General features: G+C 38.6%; 2 protein-coding genes across 4 annotated transcripts in view; both read left to right on the top strand.

The window, feature by feature from the left end:
* Positions 1 to 10,592, top strand: part of LOC124168831 (neuropilin and tolloid-like protein 2) — a 172,540-nt gene extending 161,948 nt beyond the window's left edge. For all 3 annotated transcript variants that reach the window (XM_046547164.1, XM_046547163.1, XM_046547162.1), the window contains 2 exons: positions 1,664 to 1,703; positions 7,302 to 10,592. The gene's annotated coding sequence lies outside the window, so the exon portion shown is untranslated. The remainder of the gene's footprint in view (positions 1 to 1,663; positions 1,704 to 7,301) is intronic.
* Positions 10,593 to 11,928: 1,336 nt separating this feature from the next.
* LOC124168701 (laminin subunit alpha-1-like) overlaps positions 11,929 to 23,791 on the top strand; it is a 538,595-nt gene continuing 526,732 nt past the window's right edge. The window contains exon 1 of the mRNA XM_046546968.1: positions 11,929 to 12,969. Within this exon, the coding sequence (XP_046402924.1) occupies positions 12,834 to 12,969 (136 nt within the window). The 5' untranslated portion in view covers positions 11,929 to 12,833. The remainder of the gene's footprint in view (positions 12,970 to 23,791) is intronic.

The raw sequence follows: 23,791 nt of genomic DNA, 5'->3' as shown, positions 1-23,791 counted from the left end.
ACCCATTGGCATGGATGTGGTTCTTTGAAATTTATCGCAATTTGCATCATAAATGGATAGAAAAGGTGCAACACTTAGCAAACTGAACCTCTTCTGTGTGTTTTTTCCCACCTAAAAAATATCTCAAAGAACCACATCCATGGCAATGGGCAGCTTAAGTAGTAAAGGTTCAGAACTGGTTGTTGCTTTTTTGACGCCCTCATAAGCTGTGTTGCCATTCTTGATGGAACACATGGGTGCAATTCCTAGCTCCATGAACTAAAAAAAAAATGCCTAGATTTAGCTAGTTTATCGGTCTACACAACTTTGAGTTTATGTTTGATTTGTGGTCAAGGTATGAGTAACAACAATAGTAACAATCTCAACACATTTCATAAATACATATAATTCAATAATGGCAATGGAATAATGCAAATGCATGTGAACATTTATTGGGAAACTAGGTGTAGCCGTCTTCCTTCACCATCTGAACCAAAAAGATATGTCACTAGAGAATAATTTAATAGTGATGAGTCACTGAGAAAGACTTTGATGAAAATTCTATTTTTATTTTAATGGTGTAGTGTCTGCAGTGCATATAATATGCACTAAGTATTACGTTCATGAACATTTACTTTTTATACTAGCTTATAGGTTTTCCAATCCTGCTTTTTAATATTCAGAATGTTTGTCCATCTAAACAGAAGATGTAATTATACACATATCCCATGTTATAGCACACATTTTTATTAATAAATCTACCTTTCAACAAAGTATGAGTGATCCATGTCAACCTGCCTGTCTTTTATGTGGGGGAAATATTATCTGAGCCCTCATTGTCGGCACTGGCAAGTGACTCCATGAAGTCACATCACTGGGTATGCCAAGGTAATTTTCTTGAGTAAAGTCTTCAGAGAGCACCTGAATATTCTAAGTTCTGTCTTTAGCCTATAGACTGTGGGACTATGTACATTATGGCCTTGTGGCATTGTATATCTGGCAGCATAATCATTGTCCTCTAAAGCCAAAAAAATTCTGCTTAGTAAGGTTTATGTGGTAGACATGGCCCAAAATTGGGGAATCAATATTCAAATCCTATCCAAGGCAGATATTTTTCTTCTGTAGAGTTTTTGTAGTGGTACCATGGTTCTCCAACAAAGGAGAAGGTTCCAAAAGAACTTTGCAGTGAATATTAATGATTCCTGAAGTAAGAAGTAATATGAAATAATTTATAATCCAACCATTTTATGTGGATGATGCATTCAGTTTGGTTGTCATAATCACTATGAGATTGACGTGGTTTTTACTTTTTATCTGATGAAAATGTGTGTAAATCTTTATAGAAAAATGTTTCACTGTCATCAGCTAACATTCATAGTGCTGTTGTGAATTTGTTCATTGGTAGGACTGAAGTGGTAAGATGTCGAACAGCACGACAAGTTTCTTTTTAAATGAATACCTTATTGTGCTGAAACTTATGTATATGCATCATTAGAATAATTCTCCACCAGAAATTCAGTGGAAACATAATGTAAAAACTTTTCATATTCTTTTAAATGAAATTGTGGCTATCAGCTTAATTGTTTTGGCTAATTTTCCTTGGTAGATAAGTAATTATGTGAATCAAATTTTATGTAAAATTGAATACATATATTATTTAAAATTTACTTTCCTCTCTTTCCAGTGACATCTCCTCCAGCCAGAAGGACGAATGGTTCGTTTAGGTAAGTCAAAATTCAGTATTATAATGATATGACGAGTATGGCAGGTATCACAAATGTAAGATGTATAGGTATACATACTATTAAAATAATGTCAATGAAACCAGTCCATTTTCATATTAGTGGTGTTATATTGTGCCTTTAGATGAAGTATTAAAATCCCAAAGTCTTTTGATTTTTGCCATAACATTAAATGCAAGTTATCTAAGAAATCATTTCACTGGTTTACATATGTTCATAGGCAGAATTAGGGTACAACCCCCACCCCCCCAACACTCAAAAAATAGACATGAATTTAAATAAGTTATCATTAAGTTTGTTTTATTTTGTGTATTATGGAGCCTCAATTAATTTAATATAAATAACTGTCATATTTAAATGAAGAGAATATTTTATACAGTAATAGTTGCATTTCTTTTAAATTTCAAATATGAAAAGACCTGTCAGACCCTTGTACCCCCTGGGAAAAAAATCCTGGATCCGCCCCCTGCATATGTTCATGCAGTATATTAAGTTTGGACACTACATTTTTTATGATAAGTAGTGAATTATGGCCGAATTTGCCATTTTATTGCCATTGTTTCCATTCGATGTGAAGAGTAAAAATATTTCACAAGAGCAAATAGAGAGAATAGTGACATAGTGGGTCAAGTATTATTGCACTTGGTACCAGGGGCACAGCTAAGAATTAAGGCTGGGGAGGTTTTAGGCACAACTAATACTTAAGTGTGTGATGGGTATTGTATACCTGTGGTGTATAAAGTGGTAGGTGCGGGGGGCCCTCTCACAGAAAATTTTTGAGGTGAAAGGTTCATAATGGTGAGTTTTAAGGCTTTCTGAGGGATAATTTATTAATACTTACACTATTCTATTAGTAATATCAATCCAAGTAAGTAAAATGCATTAAACTTAAAAATTTCTTTGATCTCTGGGGGGTTTATCCCCCAAAACCACCCCTAACTGTGCCACTGGTGGCTAGAGTGTTGGCTTCAGGCCAGTGCTAGGCCACCCAGGACACTGGGACATATACCATTGTGTCCTCCTACCTGGAAATCTTTGGGGCCCTCGTGTTCCGAAACCGACAAGTTTTACCATCAGAATGCCAACATAGAGCAATTAACTTGATTTCAATCAGTGGCAGATCTATGGGGGGCCTATCTATGGTATCTGATTTACTCTAGATAGAATGGTAATTTTATTCCGACCCCCACTACTTCGGAGAGGTTACCCCTTATTTAGCCCCCCCCCCTTGTCCCTATACTGGATCAGCCACTGATTTCAATGATGCCTTATTTAACAGAATAATAAACACCATCTTGAGTAAAAAAATTAAAAATTAAAATTAATATAATTCAATCTGCTAAGATTCAATTCAATCTCTCAAGAGGCTAAGGATTAAAATTTCAAGATTTATTTATTATATTCCACACCCCCTCTGACACCCAGTAGTCCTCCCCCTGCATAGTGCTGATGCCCTCTGGCCTTGGCCGTCCACTGCCCTAAGAAGGGGTCCAGCACGGACCTGGTTGGCTTCCCACCACATGCCCTGGAGTTCAAATCCCAGCGGTGACAGGGAATTTTCAGAGACTGCCTGATCCCTGCTTGAAAGTTATGTGGATCGCATTTCAAGTGCAACACACTGTCCGTCGGATAGGACATTGAGCTGTGGTCCCCCTGGTGCCTTTCGTTAAGAGCAGGCTAATGTCAATGCTGGGTTTCTCTCCACCCTCCTTCTTCACCCTTCCCTCATGGGGACAAATAAGCTCATCATTCGGTCGCCTCCTCCAAATACCATACCATGCTGTTCATAGCCACTTGCCTAGAGGCAATCATGCCTGTCAGATATCTACAGAATTTTATTTTCAAATTCAGCCAAAAATTTTGTCCTTCGCAGGGGCGCAGGTGGGAATTAAGGCTAGGGGGGATTTTGGGCACAACTAATACTGGGAGGTCTGCAGGGTGTGGAATATCCGCTAGGGTAAGCGGGAGGTTCCGGGGCCCTCCCCCAGAAAAGAATTTTTACGATAAATGGTTCGAAATGGTGAGTTTTACAGCTCTGGGAGGGATATTTTATTAATCTTTACACTATTCTGTAAATAATGTTAATCCAATTAAGTAAAATGGATTTAACTCAAAAATTTCTCGGAGCTCTGTGGGGGTTTATCCCCCAAACTTCCCCCCTCGCTGCTTCACTGGTCCTTCGGGTTTGCCCCTCTGTATCTCCCATAAGAACCTTACTTTGCAAAAAAGTATGGATATGAATCGATAACAGAATCATTTAGTATGTATATGCTATATCATTTGCAGGTTAGTTTGACTCATTCTAAATAAGAGCGCTCATGATGCTTTATATCTGTGCACATATCTGATGCACACTATGAATAGTTAATATATATGAATAGAGTCAGGGGCGGATCCAGGATTTTATCCAGGGGGGGCACAACGGTCTGACAGTTCTTCTCATATTAGAGATTAAAAATAAAGTGCAACAATTACTGTAGAAAATATTCTCTCTATTTTGATATGAAAGTTATAAATATTAAATTATTTGATTGAGGCTTACTTAGCACAAGTAAAAGCAGTGGCACCGACTCCATGGGGCTTAAGGGGGCCCGAGCCCCCTCAAAAATTCGTTATGGGTGTGAGGAAAAATGTAGAAGGGTTGTTGATTTTCCCCGGAGTGTCCAGATATCGATATTGGAGTTATAAGGGTTCTAATTTTTATCATTCTACTCTTCTAAAATGCTTAAAAAACTTAAAACTCACCACTTAAAAAATTTCCCGGGGCAAGATCCCTGGTTCGGGCCCCCCCAATATTTTTTTTAAGTCGGCATCCCTTAGTAAAAGTAATACACAAAATATAACAAACGCAATGATAATCGTGTTAAAAATCTTGTCTGTTTTTTAAGTATCTGGGGGGCCACTTCCCCCCAACCCCCTAAATTTGCCATGGATGGAGTCACTGCATATCAAGGCTGTATCCTCACGTATGATTTATTTAGCCATTGAAATCTATAGTACTTATTTATTTCCTAATTTTCTGCATCATTAAGGTAGTATGTACCTATATCTCGTCTACCCTCCTAATATCTGCTCTAGATTCATAATTTATTTGCTTGATCTGATCTCCATCCTCACTTACCCTAACTAACCTTCTAGTTGAAGGTCTAAATAAGCATAAATACATCCACTATCTATAGTTAAAAATGGAGTATAATTCATATCGTTACATATTTTATGCTTAATTAAGTTGCAAATTGCCTCATTTAAAGGTATGTAACAAATATTCAACATCCATATTTTCACCATTTAGAGCTGTATAACGTAGTTACAATTTCACTAATCAACACAGAAGTGGTCTAACTGAGTCCTTGGTAGAAAAAAATTTGAAGCTGATAAAAATTAATTACAATTACATAACCTTTCTGCTCTTGCAATTTCACTGAAGATCTAAGAAATAATTTTGCTTTTTTTACATAGTGAATTATTTGTGTTTATGGAAAAATCGGTAACCCAGATGCAAATGATACAGTTTGGAAGAAAAATAATTGTTGTTAAGAGTAAAAATGCATTCCCCATCAACTGGTTTCACTTGCGATACCTCAAATTCTTCGTCAAGTTTCTTCCATGTGTTCTTATAATTAAAGGGAGTATACACTCAGGATCTTAAAGGCTGTGGTAAAATGAAAAAAAGGATAAGTAATTGGCTGGTTCCTTTGAATTGATTGATTGATTAATTTGATAAATTGATGGTGGAATCGGTAGTATTTTATGAGTGTCATTACCACACCATAACTATGAAGTGAAGTGTACCAAAGTCAACTTAAAATCTCTAGGAAAGTATTGCATAGTACTCCCACAAATGTTTTTCATTAAATTTCAGCCTAACATATTGGTTTACTCAGAAGTTTATATTAAAACGATAACCACACTTTTCAGAGTAAAGTATCGGTATGAATATGGCTTTCATCTTTCTGAGGATCTATTTTAGCACATTAAACATCCATGGTTTGACTGTAGAGTTGCTCAAGTTCTATAATCTAATATCATATATTATGAGATACGCTATTTCAAAAAAGCTTTTATGTCACATGTTGTGTAATGTTTGCTATGTTGGCTACCCTACTCAATTTCTGTGATTAACGTTGGTACTTCAGTAAAATTTAGTCTCTTATCCACTTACATTTTAATACCATACAAGCCACTCAAGTATTAAAAAAGTTTTTGCATAGGTAGCAGAAAAGTTACTTGGTTCACTAAAAGTTCGGTAAGATGAGTTTCTATGGTATCCATTTTATAGCACTTACATTGCGGACAACATGTGGGTAAAATGTTACCATTGAAGGAATGCTCTTCATGGAAATGGGGCATAACATAGGTACCTGCAAAACCACCACATTGTGAACATTTATGGAAATATTTCATATTCAGAGTTTTTTTCTAACCTGAATGACTCCTTCAAAGTCCACTGTGGGCTATTCGCTTGTTGTATCTAACTTCATTCTAAGACCGAACACCATAATAACTCATTTTTTTCAGTCAAGTTTTAGTATCAGGACTGAACATACATGTGCTATCAAAGAACATTGTGCACACAGTAGCATTACATCTCATTGTCTTGATAAGGCACTAAAAATTCACAAGGGAAATTTATTGGGTAGCTTAAGTTTGTTACATCTTTTAGTGCTGTTTTGAAGAAGTGTTCTTGGGTTACTAATCAAGAGAGGGCTATGGCAACAGGATGTGATAAACTGGTCAAGTTTCTTAGACAGTGGATTGCAATTTCATTAGAGCCATGAATTAAGAATGGTATTGTGTTTGGAAGACGCAACTGACAGCTGAGGTTGTCTGTCTCATTGGATATTGTGGAAAGAAATACAACAATGATATGGGCATGCTTTCAATGACAGGCACCAAGGGGACCAAAGCCTCACGTCCCATGCAGCGGACGGAGTTATATTCTTGGAATGCTTTTCACAGTTCACTTTAGCAGGCCACTTCTGAAAAATTCCCGCCACTGCAGGACTTTGAACTCAGACCCTTAAAGTAGGAAGCCAACACTTAGCCATTACACCATTCTGATCCCCATACAATGAGACTATTTTAAAATTTTTAGTAGATTTGAATCCCATGACCCCCCTAATCAAAGATCAACTGATAAAACATGATTTCTGATGTCTATTTCATTTGAAAATTTATTTTATATGCTTATGGTATTTTGGTGGGAGGAAAATTACTTTGCTTTTCTACAAAACACACACTTTATTGCCGACTAGTTTCGGTACACTGTACCATTTTCAAGACTAGTGATACATACACATAAGATTTTGCCGGGATATATACTCTGTGGTTGGGTGATTGGAGGGGAAGGGGAGAACTCAGTACAGTGTACAGAAAAGAGTACCGTGTACCGAAACTAATCGGCAATAAAGTGTGTGTTTTGTAGAAAAGCAAAGTAATTTTCTTCCAACCATATAATGGTATTCTACAAAGTAAAGGCCTCAACAATTCAGTGCACATTATGGTATTTTGATTGGCTAATATTTACTGCCTACATTCATGTAACCCTGAGTACTAATTCCTTATCATTTTTGTTTTCAGAGGTAGGCCTGGTATTGTGCCTCGCAGGGAGTAAGTTTGGTTGGTTTAGGAGTACCCCCTACCAACCAGTTTAAGCAACCAATACATCAAGCCTCGGAATGGTTGCCAATAAGAACAAAACAAAAGAATTGATGCACCAGCAAAAGATATAAAACAAGCCGCAAACGCCAGACTCCAACATGGATGAAATAATATATTGAGCTGTTGAAGTATCATTAAGGTATAAGTAAGAAAAAAAAATAAATAAATTGTTAAGAAAAAAGTCTGTACGCATCCCCTCCCTATCATCTCTACTCTTGTATGTCTGATAATATAGCACTCAGGACAATGTCAATGGGATCATATGCCATTTTTTCCAGCAAATGCTGTGCTCTTGAATGAAATGCTGGATACGTTGGCAAACAATAAATGAGAGATTGAAGAAAACCCACCCAAAGAAAAATTTACAAAAAAATAAGAGTCATGTTGTCGAAAAGTGCCTGTTTTGGTTATGTTTTTTACTACTTCAATCTTTTTTGTGTGGAAAGCATTATACATATGTACTTTCTTAGCTCTTTTGTTCAAAACCTTGCGTAGCCTATACATACATTCATGCATAATCCGAATCCCTATCAGCTATCCATTAACAATCAATCAATGAAAAAAAAATTACAGATACGATTTGTGTGTGCCTGTTTGTATATGTGTGGACGGTTTATCAAGTTTTTCAAAGGCATCAATTTTTTAATTCCCAGAAGAAAAATAACTTGTGATGACATCAGTCAGCAAGATAAGCACAGTGTGGAAAAAATACTTTTTTTTTATTTGTGGTCTCCTTGGTGTTGTGAAAGAAGCAGTGTAGTGCAGTATTTTGCTTTTTGTGACAGAAAGAAATACTTTTTTTTTTGGCTGTAAAAGTTATGCTTACCATGAGGAAAAATAAACAATAGGAAGAGAAATAGTGTGATTGCGAAAAATCTTGGGACACTAAACTAATTAAAAAAAAAGTTATGGAGGATGACGGAACTGAATTGCTGGTTTCACTTTGAATAAAAAAAAGAGTGAAAATAGTAATTGTTGGAACCTGAACTGCATCCATTGTTTGGCTAGGAGTGAAGTGTAATTCCTAAGAAAGTAGTTGTAGTTAAATGAAAAAAAAATGTTGTTTGTTTTTAGTCTTTGGATTTCTAGCCCAAATTTCCTACTACAAACATGAATGCTTTGAATAATTTTGGATAGGAAAAATCGTCATCAGCCACATACTGCCTGCCACCTAGTGAGAAATATCAAGATCTAGAGGGAAGGGAGGTTAATTGTAACTATTAAGGTACTGTATTGTGAAATTTCAAAACCGAGTATGAACGGTATGTCATTGTGTGTTCTTCTGAAGTATAGCCTTTTAATTCATAGAGACTTTATTTTTGACACTATAATGACTCTAATATAGTGTTTCATTTTGCTGTGTTTGTTGTAAATATGTAAGAGGTTTAGCAGTATAGGGCTATTGGTTTTAACTGGGGGATAGTTTGTGTGAATATGGATATTTAAAAAAAATTTAGTCTTTTCATGATGTTTGGGATTAAAAAATTGGCATCATTTGGAATAATGAAAAAATAAATTTAATGCATTAGCCTTTGTACGAAAAAAAAAGATTCAAATAACATGTTGTTTCTATGCGTGCTTTGAAAAATTGAGAGTTGTTTCATGGTGATATGTGTAAGCAGTTATTTGTATTCTGGTGACTGGAATTTCCACTGTCCACATCACTGAATATGCCACTCCTAAAATGTCTGTCTGTTATCTTGCATTTTTCTGAACTATTGCTACCTTAACTATTCCTCTGCCAGAGAACTGTTCCATTGCTTGTCCAGGACTTTGTTGAGAGCTAATATCAACAGGTACCTATTGCCAGCAAGTATTTTTATGCTCATCATCAAAAACCAAAATGTTATAAAAGTAAGACTTGTTCGATACACTGATCTGTGTGCATCCTATTGGTTAGCAGTCAGCAATATGTAGTGCAAGAATTTCTTGCCTAGGTTTTCCACAAATAAAAAACTATCATATCAGTAATTACAGTTGGCATATCCTGACGATCTACTTGCAAGGCACCCGGAGATTTCTGGCAGTGAAATAGATAACTTTGTATGTTTGAATACTTGTGGAGGCAAAAACTCTTATCGCCTAAAAATGGGGATTCTATTGCTTTCTACTAATTTTTCTAACATGCCCTCCAAAAAGCACACTTTCCTTGGATGTCAGTCAGTAGAATTTTCCAAAATCATCAGTTGCCGAGGTGAGGGAACGTTTGTAAGATGAAGGGGCATTTTTAGTGTATTGTGACAATCCAGGGCTGTCAAAGAAGGCGTCATATCCAAGGTACTCATATCTCTAAAACGGCATTTCATTTTTGTCTGGTTTAATATTAAACTCGATCATATCATGTTCCTTAGAATTTGTCTACTACTTTTGCAGTTGTTTATAATGTTGTCTATAATGGTCGGCTCATGGAATGAGATAAGTGCATTAAATCAGGCCAGACTTTTAGAAAAATAAAATCACGGCAATATATCAAAAGGCTGAGTTTGGGTAAAAAATGTAACAGTATGAAATTCAATGCCATCACATTAAGAAGTTTTCATTCATAGTCCTCATTTCTTTGCATATCAAGGTGTTATCCAGAGAAAAATAATCACAATCGTGAAATGCAGCTGAACGCTATCATCTGCTGATTTTTTTATTTTATATACTTCAGTGTTTTGAGAATGTTTTGTGCTTATTTGTGACAAAGTTTTTGATGGAATGTGTTTTATTTTATGCTTATGTATAACGCATAATTGGAGCTTATCCTCTACATTGTGTCTTTCTGACCACATATTGTAAAAGAAAACAATATGTCGCAGTGTTTGGTGGATTTAACGATAAGTTGTATTAAATCGCTTTTTGTGTGCAAAAAATTCAACTTATTCTGGAGCAAACTTGTATTGTGAAGAAAAAAATGCATCATTAAGTGTATCTCAAAACAATTTATGCATGGTAATTTGTTTAATATGTTGTGTGCTGAAAGCTGCACTTAGGTATAATGAAGAAACATATTCAAGGATATTGTTTTCATATCACTTATGCATATCACGTACTGATACACACTAATGACTGCATCAGATAATATCTTTGGTGGAGCAGATTACATCTCACAAAACAGATGAGCACACCATCTTTTTGCCCCTCAGCTTAAACAAAAAATCGCTCGGAAACAAAAATGTCAGTGAGTGTATGTTATGGAAAATTAAAAAAAATCATTCTTTAAAAAAATGTGAGGAAGGTTTTTTATTGATTGATTATCCTAGTATCCTTTTCATTATTTTTTAAAATCACCGTGTAAAGTGTCATATTTTCATTTCAGCAAGTTTATCATGAAATTATTTTGACCAATTACTTTTTAATTGGTTTCACACACATATAAAGACAACTAGAAGCTTAGTAAATCGTGTTCGTACGTAGGTTTCCGCGGTGATTACTTGAGTTCAGCATTCTTTCGGGCTGCATGATTCTTCCTTCACCTGAGGACGCTGGCAGGAGAGCTGGCGAAACTGTTGTGGTTCTTCGACAACGGACGCGGATGCAGCCCGAAAGAATGCTGAACTTAGTAAATCGTGGTTATGGAAGTTTAAAACAACCAACCAATTCAAAAAAGGATTGTGCGTATCTTTATCAAGCGCTTGATGATAATGGTGAATATTCAATTGAATTTTAAACGCATTAATACTAAGTCTTGATAATTTCGTGCATTCTTCCCCAGCGTGATCCTGTCTGATGTTATAATGTCACCTAGGATCTTAGCTAGAGTCTTTGAGTCACGCCAGACTGTCATGATATGCAGTGAATTTGATGAAGGCCTCGTCGATAGCGTGTTCAACCTTGCGCGCCAGATTAAACCGTGCCTTGACAGTGCACCAAAGAGATCACTAGATGGCAGCTAGAGCACGCCGCCTCGGATTCAGCGGGGGAGTTTGACCAACTCGTTATAAAAATATTTTCTTTCACGTTGAAAGCCATCATTACAAGGTTCATAAATTACTAACCACCAAAAAAATAATTTGTGCGTGGTTTTTGAAGGAAAAAAGTTATTTCCGAACGTGTAGAAATACGTTCTAATGTTTTTGCGCTGTCAATGGGTAAAAGCACGATACCAAGCTGGCTGTTTTCGCTATTTATCGACGCCAACTTGATCCTTTGTGAGTTATATACGATCATATGGTCGAAATCATCAATTAAGTTTGGTTTACGGCGCATAAGAGTTGAATAAGTTCATTCAGGAAGACGAATGAGACCTTTTTTATGAACGATAACGTTAATATTATACCCATCTGGGTGTTTCAATAGTTATTTGATGTCAATTTTTTCTCAATTAATCTCACTGAGTCTATTTAATCGTGGTCATGTCGTATTAGGCCTTGCAGTGGCGAGGGAAATCTTTCGCGCCGGTCTCAAACACGGCGCGTCGTCTGCTAAGCTCTCTCTCTCTCTACTTTCCTCTCCCTCCAGCTCGGAGCCGGTTCCGTGTATCCCTGCGCGCATGGGCGGCAAAACCCCGTCACGAACGGAGCGCGTCTCTTTGAAATTTGTCTTCAGTCTGCCGCGCGTGTTTCGCCCGGTGTGTACGTCTATCGCCCCGAGCCGGACAGACTTCGGGCGCGTGTGGTTGCTGCTGGCTCAGACCGCGTCTGCATTGTCGGCGCGACGGGACCCTCCGGGTGTTTGATTCCTCATTGTTGGCGTGCTACCTCGATCGCTTGGGGAACCTCAAGTTGTACTCGTGCTGCCGCTGCGAAACGTCGCTTCACGTTCTTTAGTTTATATCCAAGTCTGCTTCGAGTGTTGTTGTTGTTTACCTCCGATCCTGACGTCCGGCTCAGCTGTTCGATAGCATTTGTCCGCGCAGCATGTAGCGATCCCCGGATCGTTTTCATGGATTTTCCGGAGTAAATAATTCTGGTAGTCTGCCGCTTCACGCAGTTTTTGCAGTATTTGGAGGGAGTTGTTTTTTTTTTAAGAAAAACAAAGACCCTTGAGGGTAAATTTTCGGTTCAAGGAGGCGTACCAGCCCTTTCCGACTCTAGTGTTGTGATTTTTACCTCGTGATCGTTGTAAGTGCGGTTGACAATTGGGCCAATTTCACCCCGACCTGTAGACCTTCGGCTCCGTGAATCAATGAGGGTGGGTTTCCCCTGCCTTATCTCAAAGGCGCCGGTGGTATATTTTGGTTCACCGACAGCGCCAGAGGCCTCGAGTGCCCACTTCAACTGGTCGGGCTTCCAGCGCTCTGTTGCGTGAGTAACTTGGGCTCCGCGAGAGGAAAACAAAAGAGCAACGTGTATTTGTGTCTCGGAGCCTTATCGGCGGGAGATTCGCAGAGGTGTTAAACCTTGGCCCACCATCCTGTGTGGACGCCGGTCGTCATCTTTTCGTTGTTTTTTGTTAGAAGTGTCGGAGGTGGTGTGTTCTTCCATTTTTCTGTTGGATCATATCGGTGGAGCGTGTGCTGAAGCAGCCATGGGTTCCTCAGGGACCCTGCTTCGGTCCCCGTTGCTTCTGACAGCGGCTCTCGTCCTGCTGATGGGCATGGGGACTACGCAGTCTTCCCACAGGCGCAGCCAGGGTTGGGGTCGAGCTCACCGAGAACAAACAGGTGAGTGGCCTCCCTAATACTAAGAAAACACAAGACTCACCGAAGAAGATTATAAATAAATGCGAACAGAGAACTTATTGATTGCGTCACTACCCGCACAATGACGGCTGGAAAGTTTCAGGGTTTATAAAGAAAACCTTCTTCAATATTAGCCCGTATTTCAAATATGAAAATTAAAAATTTTTGGAAATACCGGGGTCAAGTTTTCAAATTTCATGTACTAGCAAATTTAAATTCGTGATAGTTATGTGTACACTGAAACTTTCACAATTATAGCGTGATTATTAAGCAGCGTTTAACTGTATTAGTATTTAAAAGTTACTTTTTTTCTTTTTCTTGACCTCAATTTTTAACGTTAATTTGTGTCTGGGAGTGAGGGTCTATTAAGTATTAAATGCTTAATTTTTGGCCAACGTTTTGGTAAATTTTTATAACTTTCATTATTTTTTGCAAATAATAGGATTTGTTTATTAAGCCGCAACTAATACTCGGGGGGGGGGGGGGGGGGGGGTAAGGTGAGCAGTAGGTGCGGGGGCCCTCCCCTAGAAATTTTTTAAGAAGGTTCAAAATGGTGAGTTTTACGGCTGTGTTAATAGTTTGATGCAATCGCGTAACTATGGGGGGGGGGGGATAGATTCCCCCTCCAAAGCCTCAGAGAAATGAAAAACTATTTAAAATTATCGTCTAGTTTTGATGTTTAATAACTACATCTGCTTAAAGTTACATTTTAAGTGCCAAAGTGATAATAAATGTATTTCCAGGCATGTCATTTTTCAAAAATTTTCCCGGAACCCCTGTTATCAGGATCATCCCCTAGGCCTCTTCATCCCCCCAAAGCATATTCTACGCCAATGGTTTGATGTTTTGTTTGTGAGCCATCCGTCCCCCTAATATCAGTGACAAAATTTGTCACATCACAATATTTTAATTTAAAAAAATTCGCTGAGCTCTGGTGGGGGGGTTTATCCCCCAAAATCCCCCCACTCGCTGCGTCACAGATTTGCTTCATGTTGCCAAGAGAATTGAACCAGGTATATTTTCATTTTTTTCTTTGAGTAGAAATTATTGTTAAAAACAAATAAATGAACAAATCATATTGATATCAAGAAAGCCACTATGAAGGTATAAAAATACACGGAAACTTTGGCCAAATATTTTTCAATACACTCCAAGGCGCTAATCAACGTTTAAAAGTTAATATTAGTAACGCGTTACGGGAAAAGACTGGATAATCGGGGCTGATTTTTTTTTTAAATTTCGGAATACACTCACGTAAATCTAGAACATATATCGTTGCATTACAATCAACATTAAACTATGGAGCCAAATGTGATACGCTAATGTGAATACACAGTATTCATGCACGAACGAGAATGCACCATTTCCTTCTTTACCGGTCGTATATTGTTTTTTGCCCCGACCATCATGGTTTTACCTCTTTGAAATTTCGATGTCTTTCTGAAATGTTTTCATATTTAATTTATCTCAGGAATGAAAAACTGGTATTTAAGGAAAAATCACAGTCTAGCCAGCGGCGTTCCTGAGTCACCCTCAGGTACGGATGGCAATCGAAAATAAACGAAAGTCGAAAGCAGTAAATTTTCAATAGTTTCGTTCCCGGGAGCGAAATGTAGAAACGAAACGAAATGGATTTAAACCTGGGGAGATAAACTCGGGGACGAAACATAATCGGAGTCAAAATTACTTCCTGTCAAAACAAAACTTGGACGTTTCATAATTGCGTAACTGACATGAAATAACGCTTCAAGAATGCCCCTGTATCAAGTATGTAATATATACAATTAAATTCAGATGTAAGGAAAGAAAGGGATAGGAACATATAATAGAAAAAGGACGGGGACAACGGTGCTGTGGTAGATGTAAAAAAGCCAGAAATCAGAGGGCAAAAATGCTGCCTGACTGGAATTCGAACCCAGAACCTCCTGGCTGCCGGCCAGGCGCTCAGGTCCAGGTGCCGGCTGGCTGGTCCCAGTTAGGCCGCATTTTTACCCTCTGATTTCTGACTTTTTCCATCTACCAAAGCACCGTTGTCCTCGTCCTTTTTCTATTATATGTTCCTATCCCTTTCTTTCCTTACCTCTGAATTTAATTGTATGTTTGCGCTTAAGGCGCCGTGTAAATGAATGAAATAAAGTATGTAATATATTCATAATTATTATTCGGTAACAATAACGAATGGAATTTTAGTGCCGATCATGGCCGAGACCAGAAAATTAATTTTCGGAGGGATTCATTTGGGGAGAGGATACAGCCCATGGGGAAGGGTCATACTCTTGAGACCCAGTTTCACCAACTATATCGGAGAGGTTTGAACCCTTTGACCTCACCCCCTCCCTGTCGCTACTACCTTGCAGATAATTACGTATCACTACCGCAGGATTCTGCTAGAATTGGTCCATATGGTAATGCAATGGGCTACCAAAAGTTACCTTTCCTCAGGCCTTGGCGATATAAAAGCTTGAATGAATGAATGAGGTGAAAGTTTATCAATGCTCTGGCTGTCCCCATTAGAGTAAATATACAACAATTTCTGAAAAAAAACAATAGAAATACATCAGACACAAATATCTTGGCAACAAAACGCAAAAAAACATACGCCAAAAAAAAATACCCCAATCAAATAAAAGGAAATACAGAAAATAACAGGGTGAAGAAAAAAATAAGACAAAAACTTACAGATAGATAACTTGTGAGAGCACACCTTAAGAATAGAATTAATTTAAATTTATTTGAGGTGGTAATGAAACAGATTTTTTTAATGGATAGAGAAGAAAAATCTGTTGTGGAAGGGGGCAGGGAATTCCGGAGATTAAAACTAGATATGAGAAAAGAATCGGGATAAGTATTTGTTAGGCTTCGGTCTGAACGAGTGAATTTGATTGGGTATGCGCAAGAAAGAAATACACAGTCGAATAGCGCAGGCGAAGAGGGCTTTCTACAAAAAGAAGAATCTTCTTACAGCTGAAAATACCAGCATAGAAGTAAGGAAACAATTCATCAGATGCTACATATGGAGGGTGTTTCTCTATGGAAGCGAGGCTTGGACGTTGACAGCAGCAGAGAAGTCAAGAGTGGAAGCATTCGAAATGTGGTGCTACCGAAGAATGATGAAGATAAAATGGATTGACCGTGTGAGTAACCAGGAAGTGCTAAAGAGAGTAGGAGAAAAGAGAAGCCTCCTAAAAATATTTAGCAGAAGAAGGGACAACTTAGTTGGCCACATTTTGAGGCACGACGGTCTGATGAAGACAATCGTTGAAGGACAAGTGGAAGGGAAAAAGGGCAAGGGACGGCCCCGAATGAGTTATATAGGACAGGTTATAAAGGATGTAAAAGAGAATAAATATGTAGCTATGACGAGATTAGCGGATAGGAGAGAGAAATGGAGAGCTTCGTCAAACCAATCTTAGGATTGTTGATGCATGGCTATTTGGAGCAACAAATGTGGCAACAATATTGAGTTCGTTAAATGTATTATTGGCGAATGCTTCAGAACTAAAATCGTTGATGGTAAAAAATTAATCACGAGAGCTTGGAGCAAGTATAAACAATATGATTGCACAGTCTCACCAATTTTGAGATTATTGATTCAGACGATTATAATCGCACATTTTCGTCCAACCTAAATTATTTAATGTCCTTCAAAAAATACAGAGTATTAAATAAAATGTCGAAAAGGCTGGATACACAAGAAAAACCGTTTTCATGGTAACTGAAAAGTGGACAAAATCTTACTCGCGCGGAATCCCGAGGAAAGTTCGTGTGTTCTGTTCGCCGGGAAAGTCTAAAATCTTGGTCCTCGATTGTTGTAACAACAAAATTCTCAAGTGCAAAACAAGAATTGTTGTGACAAAGAAAAGCGTCGTGCTAAAATAAATTCAGTGGAAATATTGCAACGTCTCATTTAATTAATAAAAAGAACTTGTACCACATCGTGCCACCAGTGGCGGATACAGATGGGGGGCGCAGGGGGCGCGCGCCCCCCCCTTGCGGGTCCGCCTGTATTGCCGAACATTGCAAAACCACAATTGTAGCTTTTTTATATCATAAGATGGCATTGTCATTTACATGTTTATAATCACTTTAAATAAAAGTTTTCATATACTTTGCCTGTGACTTGATCATATTTTATTACGATAAAAGTAAAGACAACTCAAGATATGTTGCGCCCCCCCCATGAGTTTTTTCTGTATCCGCCACTGCGTGCCACATACCATACGAGTTGCAACTCCACTTTTATGGGCAAAAAGTGCTTAAAATTGTCTACCCTAACGCCTCCTGAAACACTATATAGGACGAATTGGAACCTCCTGGTAGTCCCTCTTGGTATCGGCTCTTCCTCATTGGAATCGAGAGCGGCGCGCTGTGTTCCTCTCTTGTTTTTTCCTGTCGCGACCCTCGCTATCCCTTTCGTGTTCCCTACTCTTCCTCTGATTTCGTGTCCTTCCACCTTCTTCTGCGGAGAACGAGAAACCCTCCGGTTCTCTCCCGCTGCCCATAGCATTCAGGTCGCACAGCTTGCTTTCTTTTTAGAATACAGCTCCACACTACCCTCCCACTCATTTGTTCTCCATGGTATGGCGTTTAGTGAGTTGTGGAAGTGATGGGAGGGGTGTTGGATGAACCTGCGTAAAAGGACTCGTGTCGGCGGCGGGCTAATTCTGAGATCTTTGAGGTCTTTAGAAGATGGTCAATGGGCCTAGTCTCTTAATTTGTTGGCGTACAGTCCAAATTCCTCTTAGAAAACCTCTACAATTCGAATGTTCGATGATTTTTGGGATAATGTGGTAATAAAAAGTATGTAATTAGTCAGAAGTATGCCCATTGCAAACAACTATATATCAATTTTCAAATTATGGACGATAGTTAATTGGCATAGCTTCTTAATTTGTTGAAGTACAGTCCAAATTCCTCTAAGAAGACGTATACAATTCAAATTTTCAATAATTTTAGGGATAATGTGATAATAAGAAATGTATAATTGGCCATAAGCATGCCCATTGCAAACCACTGTAAATAAGCCCACTGCAATCTTAAAGTTATGGATAATAGTTAATCGGCCATAATTTGTTGAATTACAGTTGAAATTTCTATTAGAAGACCTCTAAAATGCGAATTTTCGATAATTTTGGGGATTGGTAATGTGATGACTAGCTCTTCTCACAAAGAACATTGAAAACCACTGTCAATCAATCTTAAAATTATGTCAATCAATTACACCCTATACGTAATTCCTTGAGATGCTAGATGGATGAGGGAAAAGAACGGAAGCGGCTTCCCTGACTGCGTGTAATTGTAACCGTATCTGTGTCCTTTTGAGGGGCTATAACCGCCCTCGCCTATTTTAAGCAACACTTAGTTTTAAGCAATAAATGTGTCTAAGGAAATGTCCGCCGAAAAATAAAGGACTTCAATGCATGGTAGCAGTAGCCAGGAATTTTCTTCGGGGGGGTGGGGGGGTCCAAAACCAGGGGGGAATTTTTTTTTTAAACAGAGTACTAAGTAGAGGGTTTTATACTAATTTTAACACTTTTAATTACCGAAAAAACTACATTTTTTAAGGAAATCTTTTGTAAATTCGTGATTTTTCAATATTTGGTTTTCCTTTGTGATGCAACGTAAGTGTGCTTTTATATTCCGAGGGAGGTCCGGACCCCTCCCCTCGCTACGCCACTGCATGGTACGCGGGACTTCGTTTGAGGATATCCTTTTCATTTTTTAACGGCTGGTGTCATAACATCTCCCGCCACTTGCCTATTGAGAGTGCTTGTAAGGTAGTATGCAGATGTAGATGTAAATATAGACGTCATCATCATTAGTGAAAAATCCTAAGATTGGTTTGACGCAGCTCTCCATTTCTCTCTCCTATCCGCTAACCTTTTCATAGAGACGTATTTCTTCTCTTGAAAATCGTTTTAAACCTGCCCTCTGTGACTCATTCGGGGCCGTCCCTTGCCCTTCTTCCCTTCCACTTGTCCTTCAAAGATAGTCTTCATCAAGCCATCTTGCCTCAAAATGTGGCCAAATAAGTTGTCCCGTCTTCTGCTTAACGTTTTTAGAAGGCTTCTATTTTCTCCCACTCTTCTTAGCTCTTCCTCGTTACTTACAAGGTCAATCCATTTTATCATCATCATTCTTCGGTAGCACCGCGTTTCGAAATCTTCCACTCTTAACTTCTCTGCTGCTGTAAACGTCCAAGCCTCGCTTCCATAGAGAAACATACTCCATATACAAATATAGACGATCTCAATGAAAAGTTTCTCGTACTCAGAGAATTCATGCAACGAGATTCTGTCAGGCCTAAATACTTTTCCCGAAAGACTCCATGCCCATATTAACACCCAGCGTATCTCAAATTCGCGTGGTACATTCATCTAATGTGGGTCATCACCCGCATAATTTTTTCTTGAAGCACTAGATATCGTTACCAGATTTGGACTCAAATACTTATTCCCTGTCCAAAACTCGGGCAGACGCCAAGACGAGGAGCTCAAAATGATGGAACGAAAATAATGGCGCATTTACGACCTTCTTTTATTGGCCGAGCGAATTTTTTTATTGACCATGAGTCCGGGAGCTGAGTGAGCTAACTTTGTTGGTGCTCCTTGTACCCGCGTTCACGCCGGAAAAGGAAATCAAGTTATTCCCTCGTGTTTGGCGAAGAAATGGAGACTCAAAGCAATGATGTCATCCGTCAGTTTATTTTACTCATGTTTGGTGTTCGGTTGCCAGGTGATCGAGTCGTAAAATGGTAATATATCCGTTTCGGATTATATCTCAGCGGTTGCGTCCGTATTATGTGCAGATTCATGTTCCTTCAACATCTACGGACCTCATGAGTTCACAATTTAGGTTTTCATTATCACGATTACACACACATAAAGCACTCGTATGTATCTTTTGCATCAACAATTTACCCTTGAAGCAATGTTGCGGTACGTCCTCATTTTTCGATGGAGATTCCCTCACATTCTCTATGCTTCAAACTGCAGGTTCATTTACGCCTACATACTACACCGCAAGCCGCCTAAAAGGCGTGTGGCAGGGGGTTTTAGACTCTCACTATGAAATTCTATCATCGGATTTAAACAAAGTTTATTTTTGGAGCTAAGAGTTAATGGGTTTGGTTGGGATAGGTGTTAGTGGAGATTTATATAGAAAAAAATGCGCATTCTTTGGATTAAACCTGCTTCTAAAACTTCAAGATAACATCGCCGTATCTTGACTATATTAATTCAATCCGATCCTGTGTGACAGTGTATTTTTTTGCGCATGGCCAACATGAGTCGGATATTCACAGAATTTTGGATTTTATACTTTCTTAACAATGGATATACTTAATGGATAGATATGGACGAAAGCCCTGCGATTTTTTCCATTGCAATAAGCTATCGTATTTATGTAATTTTTTCATTTATTTTTATTTCTATTTTTTTATTTCTGATATTATCATGCGCTATTTATCATACTCTTTTCTTGCCAGTGAACGTTGGAAGCACTCTTTTTGGACAATCGGTCTTTAAAAGACCCGGTCGTACCGGTGACAGACTGTCACCCGTTCATCTACCAGCCTCCCTCTGCCTTTTAAACATGAATGGCAAGTGAAACGGAACGAAAATGTTTCGTTTCGACCCGGAGGGAAACGAAAATACGAGGTATAGGTTTAGTTTCGTCCCCGAGCGAAATTTAAATCGCCAAATAGTTTAGTTTCGACCTTGGACGAAACTTTAATTCCAGGAACGAAACTAAATTAAACGTAACTCCGCTGCTCATAGTTAAGTTTCGATCCTAAAAGTTGAGTGGAGGAGGATAAGAGGGAATAGTTTCGACCCATTACGTTTGGCATGCGTGTAGAAAGGTTAAAACATTGAGCTTAAAAATCGAATGGCCAGAGTGCGTTCACCGTTTTCCTATTTTTGGTAAAAGTATGAGTTCCCAATGGATCTAATGGCCGAACCTCAGCTTCATTCAACCATACTTCGTACATACTGCGCCGGAAGAAGAACGGCTTTCGCCTCAGCCTTCAATTATCAAAGATTTTCCATCCTTGAACCAATCACCTGTTAATGCTTACCATTTCAGTGATAAATCAGAATCATTGAAATCAAAAGTCAACAATCCTAAGATTGGTTTGGCATAGCTATCCTTATCAGCTAGTCTTTTCATAGCGACGTATTTCTTTTCTTTTACATCCTTAATGACCGGTCCTATGTAAATCATTCGTGGCTGTCCCCTGTCATTATTCCCTTCCACCTGTCCTTTTACGATAGTTTTCATCAGGCCATCATGTGGCCAACAAAGTTGTCCCATCTTCTGCTCACGGTGTTTAGAAGACTTCTCTTTTCTCCCACTCTTCTTAGCACTTCCTCATTACTTACTACACTCGATCCGTATTATCTCATCATTACATTCTTCGGTTGTACTACATTACGAATGCTTCCTCTCATGACATCTCTGCCGCTATCAACTTCCAAGCCTCCCTGCCAGGGACGCCGACTTACAAAAAATATTGGGGGGGCCCAAACCGGGGATCTTGCCCCGGGAAATTTTATAATTAGTGAGTTTTAAGTTTTTTAAGCATTTTAGAAGAGTCATATGATCAACATTAGAACCCTGTTGACTCGAAGATCGAGATCTGGACACTCCGGGGAAAATCGACAAGCTTGGCACATTTTTTCATCACACCCATAGCGAATTTTTGGGGGGGCTTGGGCCCCCTCAGGCCCCATGGAGTTGGCGCCATTGCTCCCTGCCATGCAGAGACATTCTTCATACGTATGAGGAATTGTTTCCTCACTTCTGTGCTTGTATTATCCTCTGTATATTCCGTGAATTTTCCAAGACGATAATTTAATTTTTTTATGATTCTGCACGTTTTTACCCCTTTGAGTACGAAAGATCTTCAAAATTATGACCTGTACTATTTATCCCTCTCACGTATTGAATAACCTTCTGATTACAAAGTCTCCTTCAAAGGTGATTAAAGCTGATTTTTGCTCTTTTTCCGATATCTTTATTTTTGAAATCCGATCTGATATTATTAGTTTAATTTTTATTTTTTGCCAGTCTGCAACCGCGGAGAAGGGCGATACCGCGTCCATTCCCTCATTGCAATAACGTATTGTTTCAGGCCACAGATTGGTTTTTTTTTCTCTCCCGAAGTTTTGTGATTAAACCCGTAATGAAACCCAAAAAGCATGGCCAGCGTGCATTTCAGCTGAAATTTAATCAGCGTCACAAGAGTTTGAAGTCAAACGGCGTTTTCAAAGCAGAGATTGTGATCGATTTGATTGGCACCATCACAACTACTCTGTGGTCATTGATTACTTTCGTATTTTCCCCTTTTCTAGTGCCTACATAGTTGATCCCCGAATAATTAATCGTTTTTGGAGATTAGGAGATATCGTCTATTGGAAGTCAGAGATTGGTAGAGTGCGGAATAATTAATCCAACTCACAAAAAAGAATTCTAAAGGTATGTACCAAAAAGAGTGTTTAGGGAGGAACGTGCAATAATTCAAGGGGTGGTAGGGGAGACCATTTTAAACTTTTTGCCTATGAACATGGGATCGCAACTCTTTTGTTACTGAACAATGGCAACGCAAACATTGTTTTGAATTTAATTTTCAGTTACCATGAAAACGGTTTTTCTTGGGTATCCAGATTTTTCGACATTTCATTTAATACCCTGGATTTTTTAAGGTTGGAGTAAAATAGGCAATTATAATTGTCTGATAATATTTATCTTTGGCCTTAATGAGGAACTTGCATGGGTCGTAGATTGCCCTAAAAACTATTTTGAATAAGTCAAATGGATACATAAGCTCGCAAAAATACCTTCAGTTTCTCCATTCAACATCAAAAGAAATAAAAAAATTGCATTTAAAATCGAGAAAAATTTCTCTGAGCCGACCACTGCGCGAAGACACCCGAGCGTTGCCGAGGCCAGGCGTGACGTCATAGGTGCCTAAACAACCGTAGGGAAATACGCTGAGCGCATGGTGTAAAAATTATTTTGAGGGAGTATTTAGCCGCTCATCGTCACTTTATTTTGTTCTGTTATTCTTGGGCAAGTTTTCCTATTGCTACTGTGCCTAGATTATTACTTGGGATATTAATAATGCGGCATCGGGATGATGAAGTACAAGCGTTTCACTTCGTATGTTTTAGTGATAAGAAAAATGGATGATAACGTTGCCACTCGTTCGAATAGTACACCTGAAATTCATCTACATCTACATAATACCCCGCAAGCCGCCTAAAAGGCGTGTGGCATGGGGTGTTAGGACACCAGCCTTTTTTTAGGACACCAAAAATTGATGCCACGACCCTCATGGAATTTGTTAAGACAAATTATTGCTATACGTCGGCGGCAAATCGAGTTGTAAAAGAAACTTGTAATACTGGAGGATAACGATCGTAAGCTGTGCTGTTGACATTAGAGTAAGCTGTGCTGTTGAATTTGGCAACACCGAATTAACGGAGAAGGTAGTCCTATCCGTCCTACGGTACGAATTCACAGCAAAACAGTCTGCACACAATCCACATGTGAGATCGCGAATCGGTTCCGCTGCCAACACACACACAAGCTATAACCTATTTCAATAATATAGGTAAATCCATAAACAATATACTAGCATATACCATAAAAATATAGTGGGAAATAGGCAAATACTCTTATCAAAAACTGGATGTCACTGTCACATTCTTATATTCATCATGTACAACTTACAATAACAGAACTCGTTATGATGAAAACAACTATTTATTCACTGATTTAAACCCTTAAATTAGCCCACACA

This window comes from Ischnura elegans, chromosome 12, assembly GCF_921293095.1.
Source record: "Ischnura elegans chromosome 12, ioIscEleg1.1, whole genome shotgun sequence".
Taxonomy (NCBI): Eukaryota; Metazoa; Arthropoda; class Insecta; order Odonata; family Coenagrionidae; genus Ischnura; species Ischnura elegans.
This window is presented reverse-complemented; position numbering and strand designations above follow the sequence as displayed.